Source organism: Scatophagus argus, chromosome 14 (assembly GCF_020382885.2).
Source record: "Scatophagus argus isolate fScaArg1 chromosome 14, fScaArg1.pri, whole genome shotgun sequence".
Lineage (NCBI taxonomy): Eukaryota > Metazoa > Chordata > Actinopteri > Scatophagidae > Scatophagus > Scatophagus argus.
The window spans coordinates 5492033-5517496 of NC_058506.1; the positions used below are offsets into that span (position 1 = coordinate 5492033).

A 25464-nucleotide genomic window follows, 5' to 3' on the forward strand; every position below is an offset into this window, starting at 1 on the left:
CTCAGTGTGCATGGCCTCAGTCCATTAGGTTACAATGAAATGACACAGTATCTAGACTCCCTGGCGATAAACACGTAATATTGTTGCCTAAACAGAAATGTAAGCCAACAATACAGCAGTACAGGATGACAGCCAACAAACCTGAGGTGTTATTACAGGCTGTTGTACACTGAAACAGTAGCCACAGTACAGACTGAAACTGAAAAGCAATTAAAATTTAACTGGAGAAACTACTCATGAAAGTCATTAGAGAAGAGAATCATTCAACCATCTTTACACCACTGATACTTTAGTTTATGATTCCCCCTACTGGCAAGCTTTGGTACTGCATGTAATTCCGCTACTCAGTAAAAAGCACCTTGTACGAATATGTGCAGGGATGTTTCATTAGCAAACACACACAAACAATTCAGGAGTAAAAGAGCTGGGTGGTGAGCCAAGGGTCAGCATACCTTTGTGGTTGACTGATGAGCGTTAAATGATGGGAATGTCATTAGTCCATCAGTACTGGTTAAACTAAAAATTTGACTTAGTGGTGGCACCAAATGGAAGGTTTAGGGATTCATCCTGAACGGACATGGCTGTCTGAACCAAATTTCATGGCAGTTCGTACAACATATGAGATGTCAGACTGCTACGAAGTGGTGGACGTGATAAACCGCCATCCGCAGAGCTAAGCTAGCATGGATTCAAAAAAGCAAACATTTGAAAATGGAAACATGAACGGGGAAGGAGCTAAGCATGGTGTTTTGTATTTATTCCAGTTGTTAATGAGAAAATAGGAAGATGTTTGTCGGGATGTTTTCCGGGGAACTTCCAGTGTGCTGTGTCACTGGGATACCCACAGTCCTTCACTCTCTGCTGAATAATAGGCTGCTTTGACTGCTTGGATTGAGGAGATGCTGCCTTGTGGTACTCAAGCTGAGCGTGTTTGCTATATATAAATCAAAAATAGGCAAATGTTGTGACAACTACTCACATTTCTTGTAAAAACACACCTTTATTTATTATAACAAAAACATCCACTGTTTCTCTCTATAAGCTCCCATGCTAATATTTCAAATTACAACAAATGACAAAAATTGAACAGTTGGAAGGCAGCTCCATATGACATCACAGCAATGATTACATTTAGTCCCACTGTTGTTGCTTCCTCCTGGAGCTGGGGCTGCAGTATGATACCACTGTGGTGTGGCAGATAAGACAACGTAAAGTGGAAGCAGTCGAATTCATGTCTTCACCGCTGTGTCTCTGGATTTGTAGATCACTCCTCTGCTTTTTAACTCTCGCACCACACCTTCAGCAAAGGAGAAAAAAAACAGTGACATAAACAACCGGTATGTAAAGTAAATGCAATTCTCAATGAGAAAAGAAGCAAAACAAAATAAAGTTTACTGTGTAAGCTGCTACATATGCTACATAGAGGCAGTGCAGTTGGATATAGTGTACCTGGAGGTAGTCTGCCTGTGACTGACACTGCATATACACCTGGCTTGAAGTTACCTGTATGATAGGGGAAAAAAACAAAACATGCACACAGTTGAGACGGTATTTCAAAAAAGATTATGACTTAAGTCTCTAACACTTTACAAGTTAGCATAACAACTTTAGATATACATCTAGCATGTGCATCTTAACTTCTTTAGAAGTTCCTCATGGTCAAAAATTGAATAATATAGCTTTAAGTATAGGCCAGCATTCTTACCGATCCTCTGCCATTTAGCTACCCAGCTGTCCTCAGGACTCATCATGGCGATCACACTGCGGGCATACAAACAGTATTGGTAACCATAAAAAAAAAACAAGAAAACCCATGTGAAAGTTCCACGTTATAGTTTTTTTTTTTAAATAACGATGCTAAATCAACGTTTACCCATCAAATGAGGAACTTGTGCATTCATAAACCATCTCTCGATTCCCTTTCATCTGAAGGTACGACTCACAGTTGTCACAGCCGTCGTACTCAAACTGGTCAATGGTCTGGAGAAGAAAAGGCAAAGACAAATGAGTTGGATACAGATTTTATGAATCCATGGCAGTAAAAACAGAGCAAATAATGGACAAAGTTAGTTTTAAATGATTTAATGATTTACAAAGATATACTAATTCTAATCAGAGTCAACTAACGTTAATCAAATGTTGTGTCATTTAAGATTATACTGTAGTTTATGTAGTAACGTTAACGGTATATGATTGAGTTTAGCCAAACTAACGCGGCTTGTGAAAATAGGAGTATAATCGAGTATCTTATTGTAAACGAGTGCACAAAGGTTTCGTTTAAAGTTTTAACTAGTCCATCTGTAAAACACAACCAGACAAAAATACTTCGCGGAAAAGGGCTACATGTTAGCAAATGCGATAGCTTGGACACAGTTTCTCCTTTTAATTCACGGATTACCTTTACTAAAGAACAAAGAAGACAAGCTCGCAGATGGCGGAGGTCTTTGGGGACAGTCTCCAATGCCATTATGTTAAGCTTCTATTGAAAATATATAAAATACTCCAACAATATTGAAACATCAAACGGATTAATGTTTTGAATATGTTCCCGTCGCTGGGGAGTTACGTCACCAACTGTGAGGACCTGTTATGGACGCGCACAGAGGCGTCCCTATTGTGCGCCTGTATAAAAATCTTTCCATCTCTATATCTCATCGACTGTATAAAGAATGATTTCCATTATACAAAATCAAATCAGTTACGAGTACTATGCTTAAATTATTACGGAGAGTGACATATTTTATATTGGTACATCTAGAAACATCTCATGAATATACTAAAAAAGGAACTGTTTGGCATGTAAGAGTTCCTGGCGAGTGAAAACATTTTGATGATACAAAAATAAGATTTTCAAGTAGCATAGAAAAGTAAAATTGTGTGACATTATGGATGAAGAGGCGGATGGATGGATGTTGGGTGGTATTTTTATTTGTGTTTTTAAGTTAAGACCATCTGGGTCCATCTTATTATATAACTGTAGGTCTATAATTTTAATCCGGGCAGATTTGAACATTTTGACTCTGTAACACCATGTAAGGCCAAGGATATATATTAAGGCTATATATTAAAATCCTGTGTGTTTATAGACATCTCATTGACTGAGTGTTGCTATATTATCACTGCAACTTAGTCAGTTTTTGTATACTTGTTTATTATTTAAATTAACTCGTAATTTATTTAACTATGTTTCTTTCTGGTGTTATAGTAAACCACATTTAAATTGCAACTGTTTTGCCCTCTTTACATCTGGTTAAATGTATAAGAGTATGACTTCATGGTTTTACTTGTGTAGCAATTTATTTGAAGGGCAAGGTTGAACTGATACTCTCTCTATGCAATTCACCAATGTCATCAATGTCAAATATATTTTAGATTAAATACCGCATAGGTTGCTGCAGTTTAATTTCAGCAAAGACTACAGCTCTTTGTGACAGGTTACTTGATGTCATGATAATGTGAGGAACAGACCACTTCAAAGGCCTGTCTTACTTTATTTTCACAGTGGACCTTCTGATATGTCATAGCAGGATATGCACAGGTGGGTTAACATGTTGAGTCATGGCTGCCTGCATTCAATGTGGATGTACTGGTTACATCAGTACTTTTTTTCTGCTGTTAGAAGTTAAAATGTCTGCAGTGAAAAATACCCAAACAAACTGGGGTTGATATCATGTATTATAGGATTCAAAAACGTACTTTCCACACTACCGGTTTTCATAACAGTAGGTAAGACTATGCTAGTGAGGAGGTGGATATTGATATCTGATAGCTGCACATTTAAAAAAAATAAATAAGGGAAGTGTAGGTCATTTGTCCAAGCTGTGGAAAGTAGTGATGCATTTATCAGGTACTGATAAAGTCTTATTTTGTCACTTTAAACTATACTTATATTTGAATATTATAGCCTACCTTTTTTTTTACTTGACTGCATGTTTGATTAAAAAAGACTTTTAAAAAATCATACAAATCGTGTTATATCTTGAAATGTTCACGTTATACATGAAAACGTCCAAAAGATCAGCTCCAGCTTGATCAACTGCAGCCATTTCCATGTTACTGCGCCACCAAGCTGATAATTTAATGTAATTTAATGATAATTTAGCGATAGACACGTCTGCAAGTGACAATTCTGTACCAGGAACACTTTTATTTCTACATTTCCTGCTAATAATTCAGTACATTTTAACTAACATTTTCAACGCATAAATTAAAGTGATAGATATCTTTTAAGCTGTAGCGTCATAAGCTGTTGCACCATAAATTTGTTCCCATCAAACTCAAACAGAAACACAAACCAATGTTATTAAGACTAAGTCATACACTTTATCTGAAAGATACTGTAGAATCCAGGCAGTTGACTCAGATGACACATTTGAACTTCAACAGCGCCAACGGTTTGGGAACTTCTAACAGTTCCGAGAACAACAGAGAACAGCATCTTTGACGACCAGGTACGGTTATCAGAATCTTTCTTCTTGGTTTAATACGATCCCCAAAATACAAGGCGATATCGAAAGAATTTTATGGAACCTTAACTGTCGTCCCTCTGTTAAAATGTCTAAACACATAGCAGTTCATTGGTGAGCTAACGCTCGCCTGAGTTAATGCAAGCTGAGTACTTAAAGTTTGCATTTTCAGGTCTCCTGTCTGGAGTGGAGTTAGCCGTGTTCAGTATTTAATTTAACACTTTAATTCATATAAAAGTTGTCAGAATGGTGCTGACGTACCTTCATGTGGTTTTCCAATGTGTTATTAATTGAAAATATGGGTTGTTTTAAGGTTAATCACTCCTAACAATAGTTAACATTATAAAAATCAGCATTCTTAGCTACGTTAACTAGCTAACGTTATATTTTAACTGTGTAACTGGTGATAAGTGTCGTGGTGGATTATTGCGTAAAGTTAGCTAGCGTTAACTGTTGGCCTTATATTGATTCACTGAAGCACTGGGTTCACGAACATGATGTTGCCTCTGTTTCCAATTCTACAAATAAAAGCATGGATGTTGGTGAAAGCCCGCTCCCTGACACCGTCAACCCCAATAACTTCCCTGCCAAACTGTGGCGTCTAGTGAACAACCCTGCAAATAAAGCCATCTTCTGGGACACCCACGGCGACACTATCATCATTGACCGACGTCTCTTCGAGCAACAGGTCCTGTCTCCGGGTACCGTCCCCTCGGACAACGCTGACGCCTTCAAGACGACCAACTTCTCCAGCTTTGTCCGTCAGCTCAATCTGTACGGCTTCAAGAAGGCCGAATCATCGAACAGAGACAAACATCACTGCAGCAGGGACACTGGGGCATATCATTATTTTTACAACCCAAACTTCAAGCGAAACCACCCTGAACTTGTTGCGAGTCTGAGGAGACTCACTGTCGACAATAAGGCCAAGATGCAGGCTGGTCTGATCGTCAAGTGTCGCCCCCCTCCTCCCTATCAGCGAGTCATTGGTGATGGCAAAGATAAAAATGTCAGAAGAGGCAAGTGTAACTGCATGACTTCTGTCTTTCAGTAAGAAAGAAGCTATACATAGTGGAGCCCAGAAATAATAGTCCCCTAAGTTTATCTATGACGGTATAAGGAATAATATTGTAAAATTCCTTTAACCTTGGCAGAACTTCAAAAGGCCCACATAACACCACTTTGAAAATCACTACAAATCCTAAATGGTTTATCATTTCTCATCTGAGCCAAACTTCTGATGGCAGTTTTAATTCCACAACCCAGTACTTCAAATTCCAACAGCCACTGTCTAACAGGTTGCTATCATGCTCTGCTTTTTCCAGTTTCTGTAGGCAGTTCTTCACTGCTTATCCCCACACATCAGGAGTCAACTCATCTGTACTATTCAGATAAAGCTCAGGCCATGACTGCACACAGTGGAACCCCAGTCCCCCCACGATACCTGATAAGGGGTCACGGTGCAGCTCTTTCTCCTACTGTCTTTGCAGACAAAGGGATACCACTGTCTTTAAGCCACCACTATGCTGGAGGAACACTAGGCCATGCAAACCATGGAACTCCAAATTTCCTCACTTTTAGTCCTCCTAATGCACAATACCAGCCTTACTTCTGTTCCCAATGTAAGCATGGCATCAGTTAACCTGGAGTATGGAATATGTGTGGAATGACTTACAAACTAATGTTCTTACATGTTTTAACGTTGAGTGTAAAAGAGCAGGGGGAAAGTCCTTGTAATGATCTTTTGACCTTTAAGTTTGCCAGGGCTACCAGCCGAACCTTTTGGCATCACATCTGACAGGTGGCGGGCTTCAGACAGGGCTGTTGTCACCCCATAGTTATTACCAGGTAAGTGAATTGAAGTGTATTTACTCTGTCATGTAATCGATGACTGTGTTCACATTCGATCAGTGTAAGATGTATTTTTAACATGTACTGTTTCTAAAACATATGTTTCACTGTTTTAGGCAAGATATCCTATAAATATTTTGTGTAGCGGGGATCACAACCAGGACGTACAGCACAAAGACCATGAGGAGGTGAAAAAAAGTGATGTTAACTTGGACACAATTTTCCAGATTGCAGATGAGATGATGCAAACCCCACCTGATAGCTGTGTGGTTAGAGTTGTGACCCCAGAGAAGCCAGACCTTGTGTCAGTGCACTCCTCCAAAACAAACCCGGCCAGCCCCCTGCAAGCTAACCTTTTGTGTGCTGCACCCGTTATAATGACTGAGTCGGGCAATGCTAATGTGGCCACATGCAAAGAGCAGGAGGAAGCTGTGCTTTCAGTACCTGAACAAGTGCCTGAAGATGCCATATTTGAGGTAAGCCACCAAATTTCTAAATGCAAGAAATCCGGGAGAGTCTGGGCTAGTTCAGTCCAGTAGTTTGCAATGGAAATATTTACCCATGACCTGTAGTTTTACATTTTATAGTGTATGTACTACACCGATACAAAAGTATTGGGACACACATCGTTATTATTGAATTCAGGTGTGGTATGGGACTGTATTTCAGGGGTTGGGCTTGGTCTCTTACTTCCAGTAAAGGGAAATCTTACTGCTTCAGCATACCAAGACATTTTGGACAATGCTATGCTTCCAACTTTGTTTGTGGAAGGCCCTTTTCTATTCCAGCATGACTGTGTCCCAGTGTACAAAGCAAAGTCCATAAAGACATGGCTGGATGAGTTTGGTGTGGAAAACCTCGACTGGCTCACACAGAGTCAACCCCATCAGACACTTTTAGGATGAACTGGAACAGAGAGAACAGAGAGGCCCTTTCATCCAACATCAGTGTGTAACCTCACTATTGATCTACTGCATGAATGGACAAAAATTCCCTCAGAAACACTGCAAAATTTTGTGGAAATCCCTTCCAGAAGAGAGGAAGCTGTTATAACTGGAAGGAGGGGTGGGGGACTCCATATTAATGTCTATGTATTTTCAAAGCAATGCCATCAAAGTTTCTGTTGGTGTGGCGGTCACGTGCCCCAATACTTTTGTCTATATAGTATATATTTATTAGACAATGAACCGCCTAGCAGAAGACCATTACATTATTTGCTGTGTGCCCTGGCAAGGTTACCATTGATGATGCAGAGGACTCTCAGGTCATAGGTGTCGAGGTTAGCAACACACTGAGGGTTACTAGTCAGGCTTTCAGCAGCTGCAGCAGTACAGGAAGTACACCAGATCTTTAGGTAAGACATTACTGAACTTTTAAGAAGCACATTCAGAATAAAACTAGTGGAACAACAGATATTTGCAGGTCATCACTGCAAGTTTCCTGACTAGTGAATATGTTTCTTGTTTTAGATCTCAACTCGTTGATTTGATTGGCATGTGACAAGGAATCTTGATTCACTCCAGGATGTGATCTTAAGTTATCACCAGACTTTATTCTCTTTTATATTTGATTTGATTGATTTGATTCTTATTTATGTCGAACTGGTGCTGTGTCTTAATAAGTCTTAAAAAAGTGCTTAAATATTGTACATTTTAGTTCAGTTTGATAGCAATGTTTTTCCTTATTGTTTGTGAGTTTGGACAAAGTAATAATTTGAGTAACACTCAAAGTCATATTTTTTTTCTCTAAGAATTAAAATGACTTATACTGCTGTACTTTTTAAAGCAAGATTTTCCATCTACATTTTTAACAAAGTATCATCTAAAATATTATTACCAGCTTGTGATGTTTTTAAAGAATTGTAATTTAAAATATAATTTGTACAGATTTGCAGCAGTAAACCTACCTAAACTCAGCCTCTCCCCATTTGAACATGGATATTTTTGACTTGCAGTTTTTTTTAATAACATCAGTGTGTGTCATAGCAGGTCAGAACAAACTGCAGTAATGGGGGAGAACCTATTAAGTAATTGTATTAAATGTAATTATTTAATCTACTAGTAACTGATTTTTTTGAGGTGGTGAACAGCTATTGGTTGCATTTCCCTGCCTCTTTACTTTTCACTGTCACTTCAAAGGTGAAGTGTTTTTAAAACTTGTAACTGACATGTTTTGACACATGTGTAAAGGTATTATCATTAAATGATATACATATATATTCCGACAATACAGATGGATTGTTTGTTTATGTGTTTTTCATTGTTTTGCTGCCACTTCATCTGTATACTGAAAGTGTGTGCTGTTCTATAGGATGTTGAACACTAGAGGGAGCCACTCACCCGGTTTTGGTCAGCGCTGCTGCTGGGCGCCTGCCCCGCCCTCAGCGTCCAATGTGGCCTTCAGGTGCTACTCAAAAGCTCCAGGAAAACTATTTCTATAACTTTTTGATTTTGCAACTTCTAAATGATTTTGTTTTGAAAATGGATTCTGTGACAAAAGTGATATTTGGTAGGTGATTTTTACTGAAAACTGCAATTTGATTTAAAATTGCGTCAAAATAAGGAATGCACACGTGCTCTAACTTTTACTTTACATTTTGGTGATAACGTAATATTAATGACTTAAAGCACCTATAACACAAATTTTAACACGGCATCTCCTTCTCCTAAACAAGTCTGATGACAAAGTCCACCCTTCCCCGAAGAAAACTGGTCGGTCATGTGCACCGTTTTTATAGCTTCCCAATGTCCGATAGCACAGGAAGGCAACAGGACAGTGAGCAGGTAGAGACTGTCAATGAGATCCCAGGGGAGCGAGATAGTCCGGGAGGTAGACTTTTGGGACGGTGTCACCACTGTACAAGGCGTCTCTCCACTTTCCAAACTTTGAGCGGAGATCACAGGGAATTAGGACCACTTTTACTCCGCACTTTTTGTAGTGTTTTCACTTTCTCGTTGATGATTTTGATAAACGATTCATTTTCCCTCGGTGTTCTCAAGAGGATCGTATCTCATTTCTCACAGTGCAGAGGAGGCACTGAAATCAGAGGGAATGCCTGTGGTTTTTATTTTTTTTATTTTTTATTTTTTTGCAGCGAGCTGGTTTAAATGAAGACCGACTGTAGAAAATCGGTTAATGGGAAGTCGTTTTGGTTTCGTAACCATTATAAATACCACTTCAAAGTTAAAAGTGAAGTAAGGCAACGGTGCATTTGCCTTAGTTAATAATTACATAAAGCGGTGTACTGAATATAACAGCTTCTTCGAGGATTATTTTTCGCAACTCCCTGGTTGTAAAAACATTACCCAACTTACTGGCACCGCTTTATCTGAGCATGTCTTTTAACTTCCCGGCGGCCACCTGTAACCCAGCCTTTGAAGTTCAAGTCGTCGCTCTGCTGCGTTTTTTGTGGATTTATCCAGAAAACGTGGTGCCCACGGGATGTGTTATTTTCTGACGCCGTGTATGAGCTCGTGTTTGGTCGCAAAGTGTTGTCGCAAGGTACAGTGACTCGTGTACGCTGTAATTTTAATAGTCTTTCGGATACGGATGAAGATCGATACACTGTTGCCTGGACCTGCCCTCCTGGGAGAGGATACAGCGGTTCAAGTCTGAGGCAAACACGTTACAAATGAGGACATTTGTTTATCTGATGAAGAGCAGGCTGCTGGAAACCGATGCACACTTCAGGCTCCAACGCCAACACAGCGCGTCTTAATGGTGCATTTGGGCAAACAATGTTTCTCCTGTCACAGTAATGCACTGGATAAAAGTTCATTCAAGCTTATATTGTTTCGCTAGATCCAGTTTTGTGTGACGAAGGGCTTCGCTCCATGTGGGCACTGAGTGATTCGCACTTCTGAAATGTGTGCAGTTTGAATATTAACTCTGGTGCTGAATGGAAGTTGTGGGACATTCACGCGTGAATTGTAATGGCAGTCCTTCAGCTTTAAAAGTTTGGATTCTATCTGTTTTGCAGTAGTCGTGTAGCCTGAGAGGAGAAGTGGGACGTATATACAAAGAAACACATTCTCTCGTTTTGTCTATCCGCGGTGCTTGCCTGCTTTGAAGTCCACCATGTGCGGCCGGGCACCGCCGCTACAGCCGAGGCCATGACCGTCCCCCAGCGGCGCCTGGCCGGGCTCTGGCCGTGGCTGCTCATGGCGGCCCTGCAGGTGGTTCTGGGCCAGCCGGGCCTGGAGTCCGAGCGGCCGGCCCTACGAGCGGTCATCAAGGTGGCACTACTGAATCACGATCCGACAGGGAAGCCCATCACCCTGGAAGGAGTGTTCGTGGGAGGAAGCGCCGGTTATGCGGAGGGAAAACTGATGCAGGTAAGGTGTCGTAAAGGAGCATCTACACCGTGTGACAACCGCACGCCTTTCCCCTTTTCACTTATGATTTACCCCCTCGCATATTCATCTCAGGTTTTCACTGGGGAGGGTTTAAGGGTTACGGGTGGGCACCTGTTGTCAGACTTATTCAGCTGTTTCACAGGGCCCAAAGTTTCTACGAGCCCTCAGGAAGTGTATGGCGCCTTCCAGGCTGTTAGGAATTGATGCCTTGTTTAAAGTCATTTAAGCAATAAGCTATGAATAGGCAGGGGTATTTGGTTTTTACTCATGTAGGCCTGTTGTGTTTCGAGTATGGCCTCATCACTTGGTATCCTTTGTGCCATGATACACGTTTTCAGTGACACTTTTATTGTAGATGTTTTCTGCCAGTACAAATGGACATATAGTCAAGACACTCGGGGTTTAGATTAGGATAGATGAAATTACTGTTCTCCCATTGTACACTACTGCAAGATACTGATGGAACTAACTGGTGTCATGCTTTGGGACCACATCAAAAGTTCCACTTGACTGATCTCTTCTGCCATCGCTGTTGTACTATGCCAACTGGACAGTAACAGTTCAACATTCAAAGTTTAGAGAGTAGAAGGGGTCAATGTGAACACCAAAAAAAACATTCATTTGGAAATAACTTTTCAGAACAGGCTGTCCTGCCTTTCAGTGACTGTTTGCCCCTCATGTTTCTCTAACCTAAAAACAGTTTACACAGCATTTGCTGTCTGATAAACTAAATGATGATAACACCTGTACTTGTTGCTATATGGCATCAAAATACTGTAGTGACCATGGGTTACAGTAAACGTGTGTTTCCAAGAGCTGCTCACAACATCACATGTCCCACTCAGCACTCAGTGAGCGATGACAGAATATCTAAATTCCTTTAACAACAGCGATGACACAGCCTACAGGTGTTATTGAGGGTAGTTTGTTTTTAGTTTATTTTTGCTTATCCCTGAAAAACAGAGGTCAGTTAAGGTTGCTAACCTTATTAGGTGTGTTTATTTCTAATTTGACAGCTTTGTTTTGCAATAACTAATTATGGCATCTAAAGATCTTCCGACATTTAGAATAATAACAAGCTGTGGTCAAAGACTGTTAAACAACACGGCATGTCATGTTTAGTCCTATATGCAAATTGCACAGTGTTTGTAGAAATGCAAACATTTAAGCAAGTGTTTTTTTTTTTGGGGGGGGGGGGGGTGTTATTTGTCCCATTTAGAAAAAAAACACATGCTATTCCCCTGCAAATGTAAAGTATGTGCTCTTTTCAATGTGCACATTTAGGAGTTTATTCAGGAGTGGATTAGGATTCCTGGGCCATAAAGCTTGGCTGTGTCGATTTATTTACCGTCTCCTAAGAAACGGGACGACAGATATGAGGTACCACAGGATCCTGTCTCTCCTCACTCACCAGGCGTGGGAGGTTTTGTGAATGGCAAGCCAGATGCTGCAGTTTGCCGTTATTGATAAGGATTGTCCACAGAAAAAGCCCAGTATGAAGCACAGTGAAAGGCCATTACTGTTTTTTCTTCTCCAGTTAAAACCAATTTGGCTTTAATGTTTGTGTGGGATGTTGACAACATGTTACAGATGCATATCACAGTGAGGCTGTGATTAAAGACACTTCCAGCTTTCCGGGATTTCCAGCTTTATGTATTTTTTCCTCATAAAACCTTGTACTGTTTTGTAGCGTTCTGTGGTCCAAAATAAATATGTGCTGTAGAGTAAATGCATAAAAGTTATTAACCCTATCACCAGATATCATCTCGGCAGAATACTGCATTTAGTATCCATAATAACGTAACGCAATGGTGACTAAGCTTTATCAAATTGTACAAGCGACATCTGCCTGGATTTCCTTGAAGGTGTGAAGTTCCCTTAGTCAGAATGGTGACAGCCTAATCCTCTGCTGATAAGATCCTGTTTTTTCATTTTGCTGGATGAAAACTCTGTACAGCTGTTTTCTGAAGTCAGACCATTGATTGTGGTTCTGTCCAACGATACAGTTTTGAGAGGCTCTCTCTTCCCAGGCTGTTCCCTCAGTGCACAGAGGTGGTGTTATGCTGCAGGATGCTCTTTGTAGCAGCTTAGGCCTGTTCCAACAGGTCCTCTCTGCCTCTGCAGGCTGCTTTACGTCCTGCTTTATATTCTTGTCTTCTTACTGTGGATGTGGGGAGATGAAGTTATTCTTTGCTTCAGTGTTGGTGCTTTTGTGTGTGTGTGTGTGTGTGTGTGTGTGTGTGTGTGGGCCATATAAAGAGATATAGATATACACAAGATTTCAGTCTCTCCTCTGTGTTGAAACTGTCCAGATGCAATGTATTATCAAGACCTTTAAGCCAAATTTGTTGATGAATGTCATCTATGAAGCTGAAGTTCCGTCACTGAATTTAGCAAGTGTACTTTAAGATTCTCAGAAGCTACTCCAGGTTTGACCCTGGACCACATTTAGGCATGACAACCACTTTTCATACAGTCCTTCTGGCCACATGTTGTTTAACATGTGGTCCCACTGATCCTTATGTTGTCTTGCTGTATTTTTAGAACTTTCTCTTTTTGGAGATTGATATTGAATTGAAGTGCAACTTTCACATCAGACAACAATGTTGATAACAATAAATTTGAACAGATGCATGGATTTTAGTCTTTCAACTGTAGCACAATTGCAGAGTTGGAGACTGGAATCCTGTTTTGATTATGTTTGTTAACACATGTAAGAAACAAACTCACGAGAATAATTGGAACAGAAAAAGTCCCATTTTCCCTCAATGTACTCAAGTCATAAGACTGTGCCTTGGTACGTATCTCCCTCTGATCTATTAAACTGTGATCTCCCTGGAAGTATGCCCTGTCCTCTGAATGAACACGTTCACTGGAACACTGGATGGAGTCTGGCCAGCACTATTTGGACAAATACAAGTGCTGAGGAATTTTGACTCTGTCCCCTTTTCCAAAAAGAAGCTTACACTGCGAGCAGAGTAGGAATGAAAAGGCGTCTGGGATAACTTTGAACTTGAAACGATTGTCAGCTGCCCTCCGGCCTCTGTGTTGAGAAGGAGTTGAAGTTTATCCTCCAGTGGGCATTGTTAAAGGACGTCATAAAAGCCATCTTGACTTTCTTTTCTTCCTCATGCTGTATTTTTGGGTCTTTGTAATGCTGAATTGACCTTTGAGAGCTCCCTTAAATACATCAGCTATAATTAAGGCAGGGCAGGCAATTGACTGAACACCAGTTAACTCTGCCCCACTTCACATTCTTTCGTCTCCTTCTTGGTGTCCCACAAGGTACTGAACGCCTCCTCGTCTCTCCCTGGGCCCTCCGCTGTCCGAGGCCACTATCTGCATGTTTCTCTGGCTGCCCCACAGCATGGCCGTTTGGGAACGAGGGATGGGAGGGCGGAGGGGGCGCTGAGGGAGAACATCAAAGTGTGTCCAGTTCCGAACGTGAGCTGGGATGATTAAAAACGGAGACTGTTTACACTGCACTTCCCATATGGGCCCTCTGCTCCCCCTCCCTCTAGATTTCCTGCCCATATTTCCTATCTCTCTGGAATAGATAACAGCCCGACCAGGGCTCCTCGGGGCTCCTCGCTGCTTCACATTGGGGAGGTGCTGCTGCACATAGCCTTTGTAAAAATATATATTATATATATGTATATATATCTGTGTGTGTGTATGTATGTGTAGAAAGTTTTCCTGAAGTGTGCAGGTGCTTGTAGGTTTTAGTTTCAAAGCAACCCTTTGAACTCTTGTTGTTGTTGTATTAGCAGTATTTTTTTTTTTAAGTTTTTGCAAGATTTGATAAATGCAGTAACAGGGGGTGCATAATTCTTGACGGCAAAATGGATGAATATACAACATCATTGGTGTGGATGACAAGTGATACATTTTCATATTTCCAAAAACTGCTTTGCTCATATTTTTTTTGCAGAGAAACATCCAGTTGTTATCTTACTAATAAATCCGGGATAGCCTCCAGGTGTAAACCCACGCATTTGGCAAACAGGTCTGCTCTCTGAAGTCTTGTGTCTTCAATACCGGAACAGTGAGAACAGCAGTAGAGTGGAAGAGGCCTGCTCTGAATTTTGCTGCAAGCCTCAGTTCACATTCATGGTGCTCATGTCTCGCATGCAAAGCTCTTTCATGGCCGCTAGTATGGACACCATATGAGACCTCAACATAAACAGCAGTATAATCACGTCCCCATCTGCCCCATCTGCCCCTCGGCGGCATTGGCAGATACATAAAGGTATGAATGAAATCGCTGTAAGCTCACAATTTCCCCCTGCTTTGCCACAGCGGCTGTTAAAAAGAACGCTGATTAACTGCTGTTTCTGTAGAGAGGGCAAACATCAACTGTAAAGACAGCATGTAACATAAGAAACACACTCGGCACTGTTGATGCAGACATCATTCACGTTCCTTTATGTGGTCAGCTCACACAGATCTGCTGTCAAGACTCGTTTGTGTCTTGTATTTCCATATGGTCATCAGTTCAGCTTTCCTGCTATTGCTTTCCTATGATCTGTTTCCTCTAGTTATGGAGAATACAGTTCCAAATTGCCCTCTCGCTCTTGCCTTTAGCAGACCCCCCATGTGTGACTAGCTGTGTGACTAATGGTTTCTCCTGAGCAGGGATCTGACAGAGCTGCAGCCTGCAGCACAGGAAGCAGGGGCTCGTGCTGTCCTGTCAATCCTGTTCCACAAGAGATGGCTTTTGAGATGTTTCTTAGGGCGCTGTGACAACAGGATACGCAGGTAGGGGAAACATGGCAAATCTCTTAATCCTGCCAGCCCCCTTCTTTTTAAGTCATTAGACCACGTCTGGAATTCTTGAATGTTATACAACACATTCTTCTTGTTCTCCTCATGCAAATAACAAAGTCTGTGTTACTTCAGAATACACTCTGCCACAGTCACTTTCACTAATCCAGTCACTCCTTCATACATTTGTGCAAGAGTGACATTCTTACATTTTCACATTTTCCGTAGCACACCCATGTAGAGCACGCAAATACATGCTAAGCGCAAGTGCTCAGTGCAGTATGGTAAAGGCATCAGTACCGGACTTATCCTTGGACTGGCCCTCAGACTTCAAGTGATGCTGCTCTGTAGTGCCCCCTTGTTTGTCCTACTGTCAAACAAGATACTACATACAATGTAGCTGTGCCCAAGACAAATTTCCCCCTAGGGAGAATAAAGCACACTGTACAGGACAGGGTGAGTTGGATATGATGGAAGAGTAAAAAGGAAGCATAGCATCAAACAGCATCTCCATGTCTTGCATTAAAGTGAGGGAGTGTGCTGCTACATTACTGTGTGTTTGTGTGGGTCTTTTCTCATTTATGCATTTCATTGATCTCAGAGTGGTGGAAAAACTTGGAAATGGTACATACATGCATACCCACTTGAACACACACTTAAATGTTAATGATACAGGCTTTGTCTCGCTCTTCTTTTTGAGAGCTTTTATTGTCTGTCCCTCTGAGAAACCACCAGGGCTCTGAAGGAGTAGCAAATGTACGCAGCTCTTTTAAGTTGTGCCATTGTGTAGCCACGCATCCATTACAATGGAGAGTGAGTCATCTCTGACTATAAAACGGCATATGCATGCGCTCACACATACACACACGTGCTTGTTTTCCTTTGATGCCACCGTACCTTAACATAGGCCCAGGCAGGACAAGGGTGCTTTCAGGGTCAGTGGAATTCAATTATTTAAAATGTCCATGGTTAAACAGTTGAGGATGCATTTTTTGCATTCCATTTGAGATGGGTATCTTGTGCGACCTTTCTGAATTTGCCCTGACGGTGCAGGTCAAGTGAAGCACCTGTCTTCAACCATCCAGTTGAAACCGATCCACTGGGAGTACAGAGGAAAGTCTGCTGATCCATAGCAGGCATGGAGGCCAAGCTGTCCCTTCCCCGGGGATCAAGGCCACATTTATAGAGGTTTACAGAGAACCATGTCATAGCAGACTGTGACCGCACCACATGGTAGTAGAATTCAGGTAGTGGGGAAGTTGACTATGTCTGTTTTGCATTCTGCTCCAGGTGAACACACATGATCAGTGGGATGGTTTGACCAAAGTATAGTTTCATAACCTGCCCTATGTTTTCACCATTAATACAATTTATAACTGAGTTTTTTTATTATTGTGCTGTGCATACAGCTATGCCTAGCCCAGGAGCGTATCCAGACTTTTTTGAGTGAAGTGGTCCAAGTTACTCATCAAACAGTTGGTTGAAACTAAAGCTTACTGGACAGATAGTCAGTCATACTTCAGGATAATGTAGTGGCAGCTGGGACTACCAGTAGATTTCAAAGGTGGCTAGTGTCCCCCCAGGGCCCCCCTTCTGGACACACCCCTAGCCTAGTATGCATGGGCTTACAAAACACAAATGATAATTAAGCCAGATGCAGAGTGATGATTATTATTATTTTCACGTCAAATTTTGATACCTTCACTGTCTACCACAAATATCTTACTGACAAAATATGTACTATAAAACACTGAGGAAATCAGATTAGATAGTGAGCAGGGGCTAGTGCTGCTAGTTGTCTTCTCTTCCAGACTTTTGAGACAAATTTAGCAGGCTTTCCACAACAAAATTGCCAACAAAAGCAGCCATTCCAACTCGTACACATGCAAATGACATGGCTCTAGGAATGGCAATGTTAGTCAGTCCACTGCTTCGGTCCAAGCTGAACAACTGTTCTTGTCAACAACTGTTTGATGTATTTTCTTGAAATTTGGTGCAGCTTTTCATGGTGCCCAGAGGATGAATCCAAAATACTTTGATGATCCTTTGACTTCTCATACCACCAGCAGGTCCACGTTTTCACTTATCCTGTAAAATATATCCCCAAGCACGGGACAGAAAACTTACAGACAAATGTGCAGACATTGATGCTTCCCAGATGAAGTGTCTTAATGACTCATTTATGCTAGCTCTCTTATCATTAGACAAGTAATATCCTGTCAGTTTCAGCCAAATGTCTTCCCTCACTAATACTTCTGCCCCGCCTGTAGCGGCAAAAGCAGTCTTTTCTGCTCCGGCTCACATCAAAGGCTCAGAAGCTTCTCCACATTTTTTCATTTCTCTGTTTGTCTCGCTCCTCTTTCCTCTACAGCTCAGCTTCAGATTGCTCCTCCTCACCTCCAACCAGCCCTCTCTTGTTTGTTGACAGCTCTTAAAATGGTTGTAATTCTTTGCATGTGCTTTAGTTTCAAGGACAAATATGGCTACGTGCGCTCAAAAGACAGGAAGCGCTCAGTTTGCTGAGAGGCTGGAGGAAAAGAGTCATCACCATACCACAGATAAATGCTCTCTGACAAACTCCCTCCCTCTCTCTGGCTCCCTGCAGCTCCTTCAGTCACTTTATTGCATGGCTTTGTGCTTGCAGCTTTGGCAAATGCAGCTATAGCACTTCCCAGCAATGTAATTTCATACGAAGTGTTTTGGTTCCTGTATGAGAAACTGAAAACTAATTGTCTGCCTACTACGTGCTGATGACAGAAAATTTTCATCAGAGGTGATTTTGTTAAAAAGCAGAATCTGCAGTGAGTCCAGAGCAGTCTTGTGAGTCAAAGCAAATTTTCTGCTTTTCTGCTTGAACGCTTGGCTCAACGATCCACAAGAAGAGGAGCTTTCACCTGTGTGACGGTCTGATTCTTTATGTTTGTGTGTACAAGAATCAGTGAGTCTTTGTGAGAGTGGCCACAGTGTGTGTGTGTGTGTGTGTGTGTGTGTGTGTGTGCAGGAGGCGGAGCTCCCATACTGAGATCATTTACCAAACTCTATTAAGCGGGATCAAAGTGACTTAGATCTTTCAGTGCTGCATGACTACAAAAGCCATATTGTAACCCCAGATCCAGGGAGATAACACTGCTGACAAAAAATGCTTTATGTCTTCAAGAGTCACATGGTCACTTCCAAACAGTAACCACCATGTCCCGTTTCTGACCTTTTTTTTTCCTCCTTCTTCTCAGAAAGGCTTCAGTGTTGGTCTCGATAATGGTCTTCATGCAGTTTGATTTACTGGATTAGAAAAGCTGAATGTGAATGTTAGATTTTGCTGGACACACTCAGAGACAAAGTTTGATTCAGTTTCATAAAAAAAAAAAAAAGAAGCAGCCCTAAAGCACTGTGTCCATGTGGGATATAGACTGTGAAAAATCCACTATGGCCTTGCAGTACTGTAATACACACTGTCAGTCTCATGCAACCCATCATGGTTGTATTTGTGTATCAGTGTTAGTTTTTGCATAATTGTGGTGTAACTTAACCGTGATCCATAGCCTACGGGCACCCACTCAACCCTCCTGGTTCATTAGCCAATCCATGGTTACAGGTGGTAACCCATAGTGCAGTTTGAAGCTACAGTTCTTGGGTTAGAAAACACTTGCTGTGTAGCTTATGTTCAAGTGTTCATTTTTGGGCGAGAACTCGATCCCACGACTCCACCGTCTGAACACTATGGCTCCAAATGAAGTCATCAGCTCCAGATGGATATTTTGGCTTCACTTTTGTACAGTGGGAGGAAGTGGAGATAAGTTGTCCATTTTATATATGTCAATGGTGGGATATAATTTCAGACAGCAACCTTGGATTACATGCTTGCATCATTTCCTGTGAATCCCTGGTGCGTAATGTGCACAGGAGTGACTTCCCTATTGAAAACTGCCCTTATTAAAAGGGGGATTTGATTTCAGGAAACGGAATGGATCATAACTTTGAGGACATATTCTGTTAAGACTGATGTATGACTGCTTGTGTGTCCCTTCATTGTTTACCTTGCCTTCATTCCAAAACTTACAGTGTCACTGAGACTGATAAACAGCCGGCCAGATAACGAGACGTCACACCTAAAAATTCGGTTATTGTTGTGAACAGAGTAGTCGACTTTCATAAGCTTTTCTGGTCTGTCTTGGCTTGCAACTGAAGCAAATAATGAACAATAATTTCCTGATGGAGCTAGCTAAACAGAAACATCCAGTGATTAAGTTGTTTTGACTCATCGCTCTGCGTTTTTAGAGGATGTTTTATTGTTCTCCGTTGAACAGAAGATAATAAGCTGCAAATAAAAATTTCTTTGTCGTCTATTTTTTTAGCTGAAATGATGCTGTATTTTTGCCCTTTGTTGCAGCTTGTCTGTTCTTAATGACTGCTGTGAACATGGCTGATCATCATTCATCCAGTCACATGCCTGCCAGCATGATAGATGGCTGTTCTCTCAGTTGGACTAAATGAAAAGTGCATGCTTTTGAATCAGACAAATGGTTAGTATGTCTGCCAGACAAGAGTATTTAACTGATAACTTTGTCTCTGTTCACCTGCAGGGAGAGTTTTCCTCTTCCCCTTCAGAGAGCTTGTATTGAAATGCACACTGAGGTCTACTGTGACTTGCTGAGAGAATTTGAACAGATGTCACATGACACTGGGGGCTACACGAACGTATAGAACATACATGTGCATCACAAATAAATTTCACGCAGTCCGTCCCCTACCTGACTGGGATGAATTATACTGGGACAAATTATAGTTTGATTTAGTTTTATTAGGGCTCATTATACAGCTACTGACCTGATGTTTGTGTGTCAGTATGTCTAATACCTGCTTTGTGTCGTGATCAGGTCTGATCAAATGGCACATCATCATCTCACCATGGGAGGAAATATTTCAGGTAATCAGTAGCTTATAGAAAAGATTTATCCTTATAAATGATGATTACTTTGTTGAATTATATTCATAGATATTAAATTGGTTAGAGCTGCTTGGAGTGGATATGCTTTTCAGTTTATGGAGCATCATGCTGTTGCTGGTGTTAGTGTTCTCTCGTTACTCAGGACTGTTAGGGTCAACTGCATTTTGCATTAGGCTATTAATTGGCTGTGTGGCATGCTAATAGGTCTCCACTTACAAGATTGTTCGGGACCGAGGCACTAAAGGCTCCACATTAGAGATGTGTGCGACTATTCCATTAAATGTTACTTACTTTGTAAGTCAGCACTAGAAACACTTGTCAGTTAAACTTAACTGTTAAGAGCATCCCTGCTCTTCATCTCAAAGTCTTCAGAAGCTCTATAGCCACTGTAAGGCCATTTTAGAGCTCTACACTACACTTGGACGCTCCCTTGAAGTGTGTGTTAACAGTGCTGGCACCAGCTGTTTATTAGTCTTACCACAGGTGGAATAAGTGATTCAGGCCATGCAGGGACCTTGTTGCACGCTTCAAAAACAACTAAAGCCACACTTTGGTGCGTCTGGTGTGCTGTCCCAACAGCCCTTGGAGAGGACTGCGTATCTAGGAGACCCATTCCAATTGGCCATGACCTCCTGACTGGCTGCTCCTAATTAGAAGCAGTCCCTCACAGTGCCTCCCTCTCTTGTCCAAAGTAAATACCTTGGCACCCAGCAGGAATGCTGACAGTCTGCTGTTCAGGGTGCTCTGAGAACGGCTTGGACAGTCACTGACTCCCCTCATGTTTAACCCCCTGAAGTGTGGTACAGCCAACACTAACAACCAACTCTACTCAGCAACGGAAACACAGATGACTTCATTGCTGAACTCACTCAAAATATGCTTTACTATCTTAACTTTTTCATGCCAGCATGCTGTGTTGGTTTTCCCCTTGGAATGTTTTCAGATTTTTCTCTTCAAATGGCCTTGAGCACAGACTGGGACTTTGTAGGAAAGTGATAGAGCGGGCGGAATATCATCTACATCTGGATTACATAACCTGTGTATTTACATTCACTCCAACGTTGCTTCCTGCAGCCACCAAGTAAAAAAAAAAAACAGATCATCGCTATTTGGATATCAGTTGCCCTCGGTGTGCAGCGGTTCACTGGAATCAGGTGGGCGGATCAAAAGGCAGTCTGTATTTGAGAGAGCAGGGCCATGATGTCTCATCAGGGCCGTTCACCTGATAACCTCCTCTGTGAGAGCCAAAGCAGCAAAAAAAAAAAGGTACAACTAACAAAGCATGTTTCTGGGGTCGTACGGAGTCATATGGGCTCTTTTTCTGTTTTGAGCTGATCGGTTGGTGAATAGACCTGCCAAGCCTCATTCCCTCACAGCCTGCTATTTAAACCCCCAGATTGCTGTGCGGGAGTGGAGTGGAGCATGGTGTTGCTCTTTGTTCTGGGCCCTAGGTTAGGGTTAGCACAGCATTACACCACAGCAGCCCTGAAAGCCATCTCTAAAGACTAAAGCAGAGCTGTGTGTGGTTTGGTGTTTGGTCTGCTCATGCTGAGATTAAAGCAGCAGGTTGGCAGAGGATTGGGTAATGACATGTCTACCGCTCTCGAGTCCTTGGACTGTCTGGGACTGCAGGGATACTTGAAAGCAAGACTCACACACACACAGAGACACACACACACCTATACCCAGACGCGTCACACTTTACCAGGGTAAATTTGACCATGAACACTCACTAAGGGAGGCTAACATTGTGGTAACAGAAACAATGATTGTCATCTCTGCCAAATGAGATGTGACATAGTCAGCCACTAATCGTGGTGGACACATAATGTTCCAGTCATGTCACTGAGTCAAAAGCATTTTTATGAATATGATATGAGTCAACAACATGCTTATGAAGGTCCAGTTCAAACCTAAGAGCCAGGATCTGAGCCAAACATCCCAGCGCAATGCCGGATCTATCTGAGGGAGGGCTGGAGGGGGGCAGCAGTGTGACTACTGCAGTTCTCTGACCTACCTCCATGCCGCTGACTTCCACTGTTTGCCCACTCTGTTAACTATTACCAAAAGGCTGTGTACCTTGGCTGCAGCCCAACACTCTTACACATACTGTGGCCCATTATCAAAGGAGACCTGCACTACAAACCCTGGAGTCCTTCCAAAAAGGCCACAGCCACAGTTTCTGCTTCAAGTCCTATCCCAGCACAGCAGCACTATCTGAGCACTCCCTCCTGTTTTGTCTCCCGATTGCTCTCTCTCTCTCTCTCTCTCTCTCTCTCTCTCTCTCTCTCTCTCTCTCTCTCTCTCTCTCTACCTCCTCCTCCCATTCTCCTAATCCCCTTGCTTGAACATGCACATGTTGGTTAAACTGTGCTTGGCAGGTACCTCACCCACTCACGCTTTTTTTTTTATAATCCCTTTTATGTTTGCATTCATTTTCACTGGTGTGGTTACAGGACAAAAAAAAAAAAAACACTGGAAGAGTAAAAACACGAGTGCTTCACCTCAACCCGTGAAATGACTTGAAAGAGTGAAATGATCTGTTGTAGTTTTGTATGATTAAAAGTACCTGTCAATTTGCAGGTATCTTGTTACTGTCGTGTAAGACCACAGTGTATTTTTGTGAAGAAACAAGTAGTTGGCATCTTTACTTGAATTAAAATTGATTTTCTGTCAAGGAACAGATTGATTAATCAACTAATCATTTAAGCTGTAGTAATTAAAGGACTGTGACTCATTATGTGAAGATTTGATGACAGTATCTTAAGTGAGCATTTTTTTTAGTTTCTAACAAGCTAAAACTTTGTTATACTCAATAACTGAAAAAGTAGCCAAAAATAGAATCAGATACTTGTATAACCACACTGCTGAGCAGAAATTTGACTGGCGGTATTAAATGTGAAGGCAGGACTAGTGTAAAATAAACGGGTGCTGCTATTCTACTAGTGATATTGTTAAGATTGTTGCAGTGATGAGAACATGTACATGTAGTCACTCATAGATGTTTTACACCAGTTCATAAAAGCACCATCTGGTATCCAAAGGTGAAGTCCACAGTCAGTCAGTCGTCCTCCTAAAACCAAACAACAAGACTGGAACCTGCTAACACAATTTTATTATTTCATTATTGTGTGCATATTTTTCATATCAGTCCATTATTCTAAGATAACAATTCAATTATATTGCTATCTTAAGTTATCAAACACAATATCTCATGATGACTTTATTATTTTGTTATCTTGAGATGATGGATTCATTTTTGAGCCAACATCCGGCCTCAGTGCCCTGCTGATCTTCACAGAGTCTGTCCTTGAGGAAGAAGACTGAAAAAAGAACAGGCAAACACATAAACAGATTTTACATCAATCAAGTATTGACTCACTCAAATCTAATGACCGAATAATGAGTAAGCCACCCCTTGAATCTAGAATGTAGAGTCTTAATTTATTTCAATCCAATTGGATGCTGGCATAGCAATAAATTTGCTTTCAAAAGATTGTGAGATATGTAGGTCATGAACACAAGAAGGCAATTTTTGTGGAGGTAATTATGTAATTGTATCACTAAACAGGGCCTTTGAGCAGCATAAAATCCCATTTAGTTACTTTAAGATAAAGAGATATGTTTAAGTTGTATTTACAACATTACTGCAATGAGGACATTATGAGAAATCATGGCCAATTTCAACTTTTAACTTTTCTTAACCTCATTTAATAGTGATGGTTTAGAGTCTGTGGTCTTTCACAGTGCCGGAGACATTTATACACAGCTATGACCTGCATTAGATTTTTACAAGTCAAGTTTTGTTTCCTGACATTTCAGTTTTCATATAATACAGCGTGCATGCATCAAATAAAAGTCCTGTACAGTTTATTTCAAGCTACATAAAGTCAGTTTTGTCTTTTCGATGTCACCAGTGATTCATTATGAATAGTGTAGGACAATGTGTGAACCAAAATATCTTTTTCTGGTCGACCAGAGTTCACAGTGTGATATACTTATTGTGTCCCTTGTCGGGTTTGCACTGATATGTAGCTGCCATCATCTAACAATGTTTATTTAATTTTAGATTGCATAGAGACTGTGTTTGTCTGACTGATGTTAACCCACTTCCTGTTCCAAAAAAAAGCATTTGACCATACAATGATGTTTTCTGGATCTACTCTGCAGCATTTTTTTATATTATTAGGATTTCTGTTGTGTCTTTCAAAAGAAATGTAGGAGCTGACAGCAGCCAGGTGAATACCGTGAATGTGTCCATCTGTGTGTTTATTATAGTGTATTATGTTGCTTATTTAATCAGGTGGTAGCATACTTGAGCCAGGTGCTCACCCATATTAGGTTGAATCTGTCTGTAAACATGGCATGATGGCATATAAACAGACTTTGAAGTGTGGATAGTTGTGTGTGTATTAAACTTGGAATCAGATTCTTTATAATTGACATGTAAACATAAAGTACTTTGAAGTGTGTGTGTGGCACAGACTGTATCTGAAAGTGTGATGTCAGATATCCATGAGCCATACACTGCCCTGTTGGTTCAGTTAAGCCTGTTAATGTGCCCCCCCACCCCACCCCACCCCCATCCTCTTCCATGCTCACTTCCTTTCCCCAGCAGGAAGTCATGGCCTTTTTATGCCCCGACAGTGCAGTGGTGACAGTAGCTTCTCATTGGGAGCTTTATCTCTGCAACTTTTAATTAACTCTTAGGTGTTTGCACCTCCGCCCTGTTTGGTTGGGTACGTGATGGAAGCACCAACTGTATGACTTTAATCCTCAGCATGCGGTAAACTCAAATTACAGTCACAACATGTTGTATCAGCACTAGATATATTATCAACAAGGCCTAATGGATATTAAGACCAAAAAATCTGCCCAGATGCCATACCACAGCACAGAGCTGAGACAAGATTTTATCAGCTAAGGCAGTAATTATTTTATCTTTTTTTACCATCAAAAGGTATACAATTGAAGTAGGGCGTTTATGTTACGAAGTAATCTAGCAGGAATGTATTCATGCATATATTTGACTGGCCAGTACAGCACCTTGATAACATTGTGTTGCATTATAGCAAAAGTTGAG

The 25464-nt window shown here is 41.3% G+C and overlaps 3 protein-coding genes across 4 annotated transcripts in view; 2 read left to right on the forward strand and 1 right to left on the reverse strand.

The window, feature by feature from the left end:
* Nucleotides 1-980: 980 nt before the first annotated feature.
* supt4h1 (SPT4 homolog, DSIF elongation factor subunit) lies at nucleotides 981-2592 on the reverse strand. The gene is made up of 5 exons (XM_046411865.1): nucleotides 2399-2592; nucleotides 1874-1980; nucleotides 1706-1761; nucleotides 1450-1503; nucleotides 981-1297 (listed from the first exon to the last, which is right to left on the reverse strand). The coding sequence occupies exons 1-5, from the start codon at nucleotides 2465-2467 to the stop codon at nucleotides 1230-1232; spliced, it is 354 nt and encodes a 117-aa protein (XP_046267821.1). The 5' UTR covers nucleotides 2468-2592; the 3' UTR covers nucleotides 981-1229.
* Nucleotides 2593-4313: 1721 nt separating this feature from the next.
* hsf5 (heat shock transcription factor family member 5) lies at nucleotides 4314-8548 on the forward strand. 2 transcript variants are annotated; one of them, XM_046411863.1, is made up of 7 exons: nucleotides 4314-4451; nucleotides 4998-5485; nucleotides 5792-6088; nucleotides 6223-6314; nucleotides 6434-6793; nucleotides 7552-7671; nucleotides 7787-8548. In XM_046411863.1, the coding sequence occupies exons 2-6, from the start codon at nucleotides 4999-5001 to the stop codon at nucleotides 7669-7671; spliced, it is 1356 nt and encodes a 451-aa protein (XP_046267819.1). In that variant the 5' UTR covers nucleotides 4314-4451; nucleotide 4998; the 3' UTR covers nucleotides 7787-8548. The 2 variants fall into 2 exon arrangements, with proteins under 2 accessions (XP_046267819.1, XP_046267820.1); XM_046411864.1 differs by having other exon boundaries at nucleotides 6545-6793.
* A 131-nt stretch (nucleotides 8549-8679) lies between these two features.
* Nucleotides 8680-25464, forward strand: part of LOC124071302 (E3 ubiquitin-protein ligase RNF43) — a 76587-nt gene continuing 59802 nt past the window's right edge. The window contains exon 1 of the mRNA XM_046411862.1: nucleotides 8680-10651. Coding sequence (XP_046267818.1) covers nucleotides 10430-10651 — 222 coding nt within the window. The 5' untranslated portion in view covers nucleotides 8680-10429. The remainder of the gene's footprint in view (nucleotides 10652-25464) is intronic.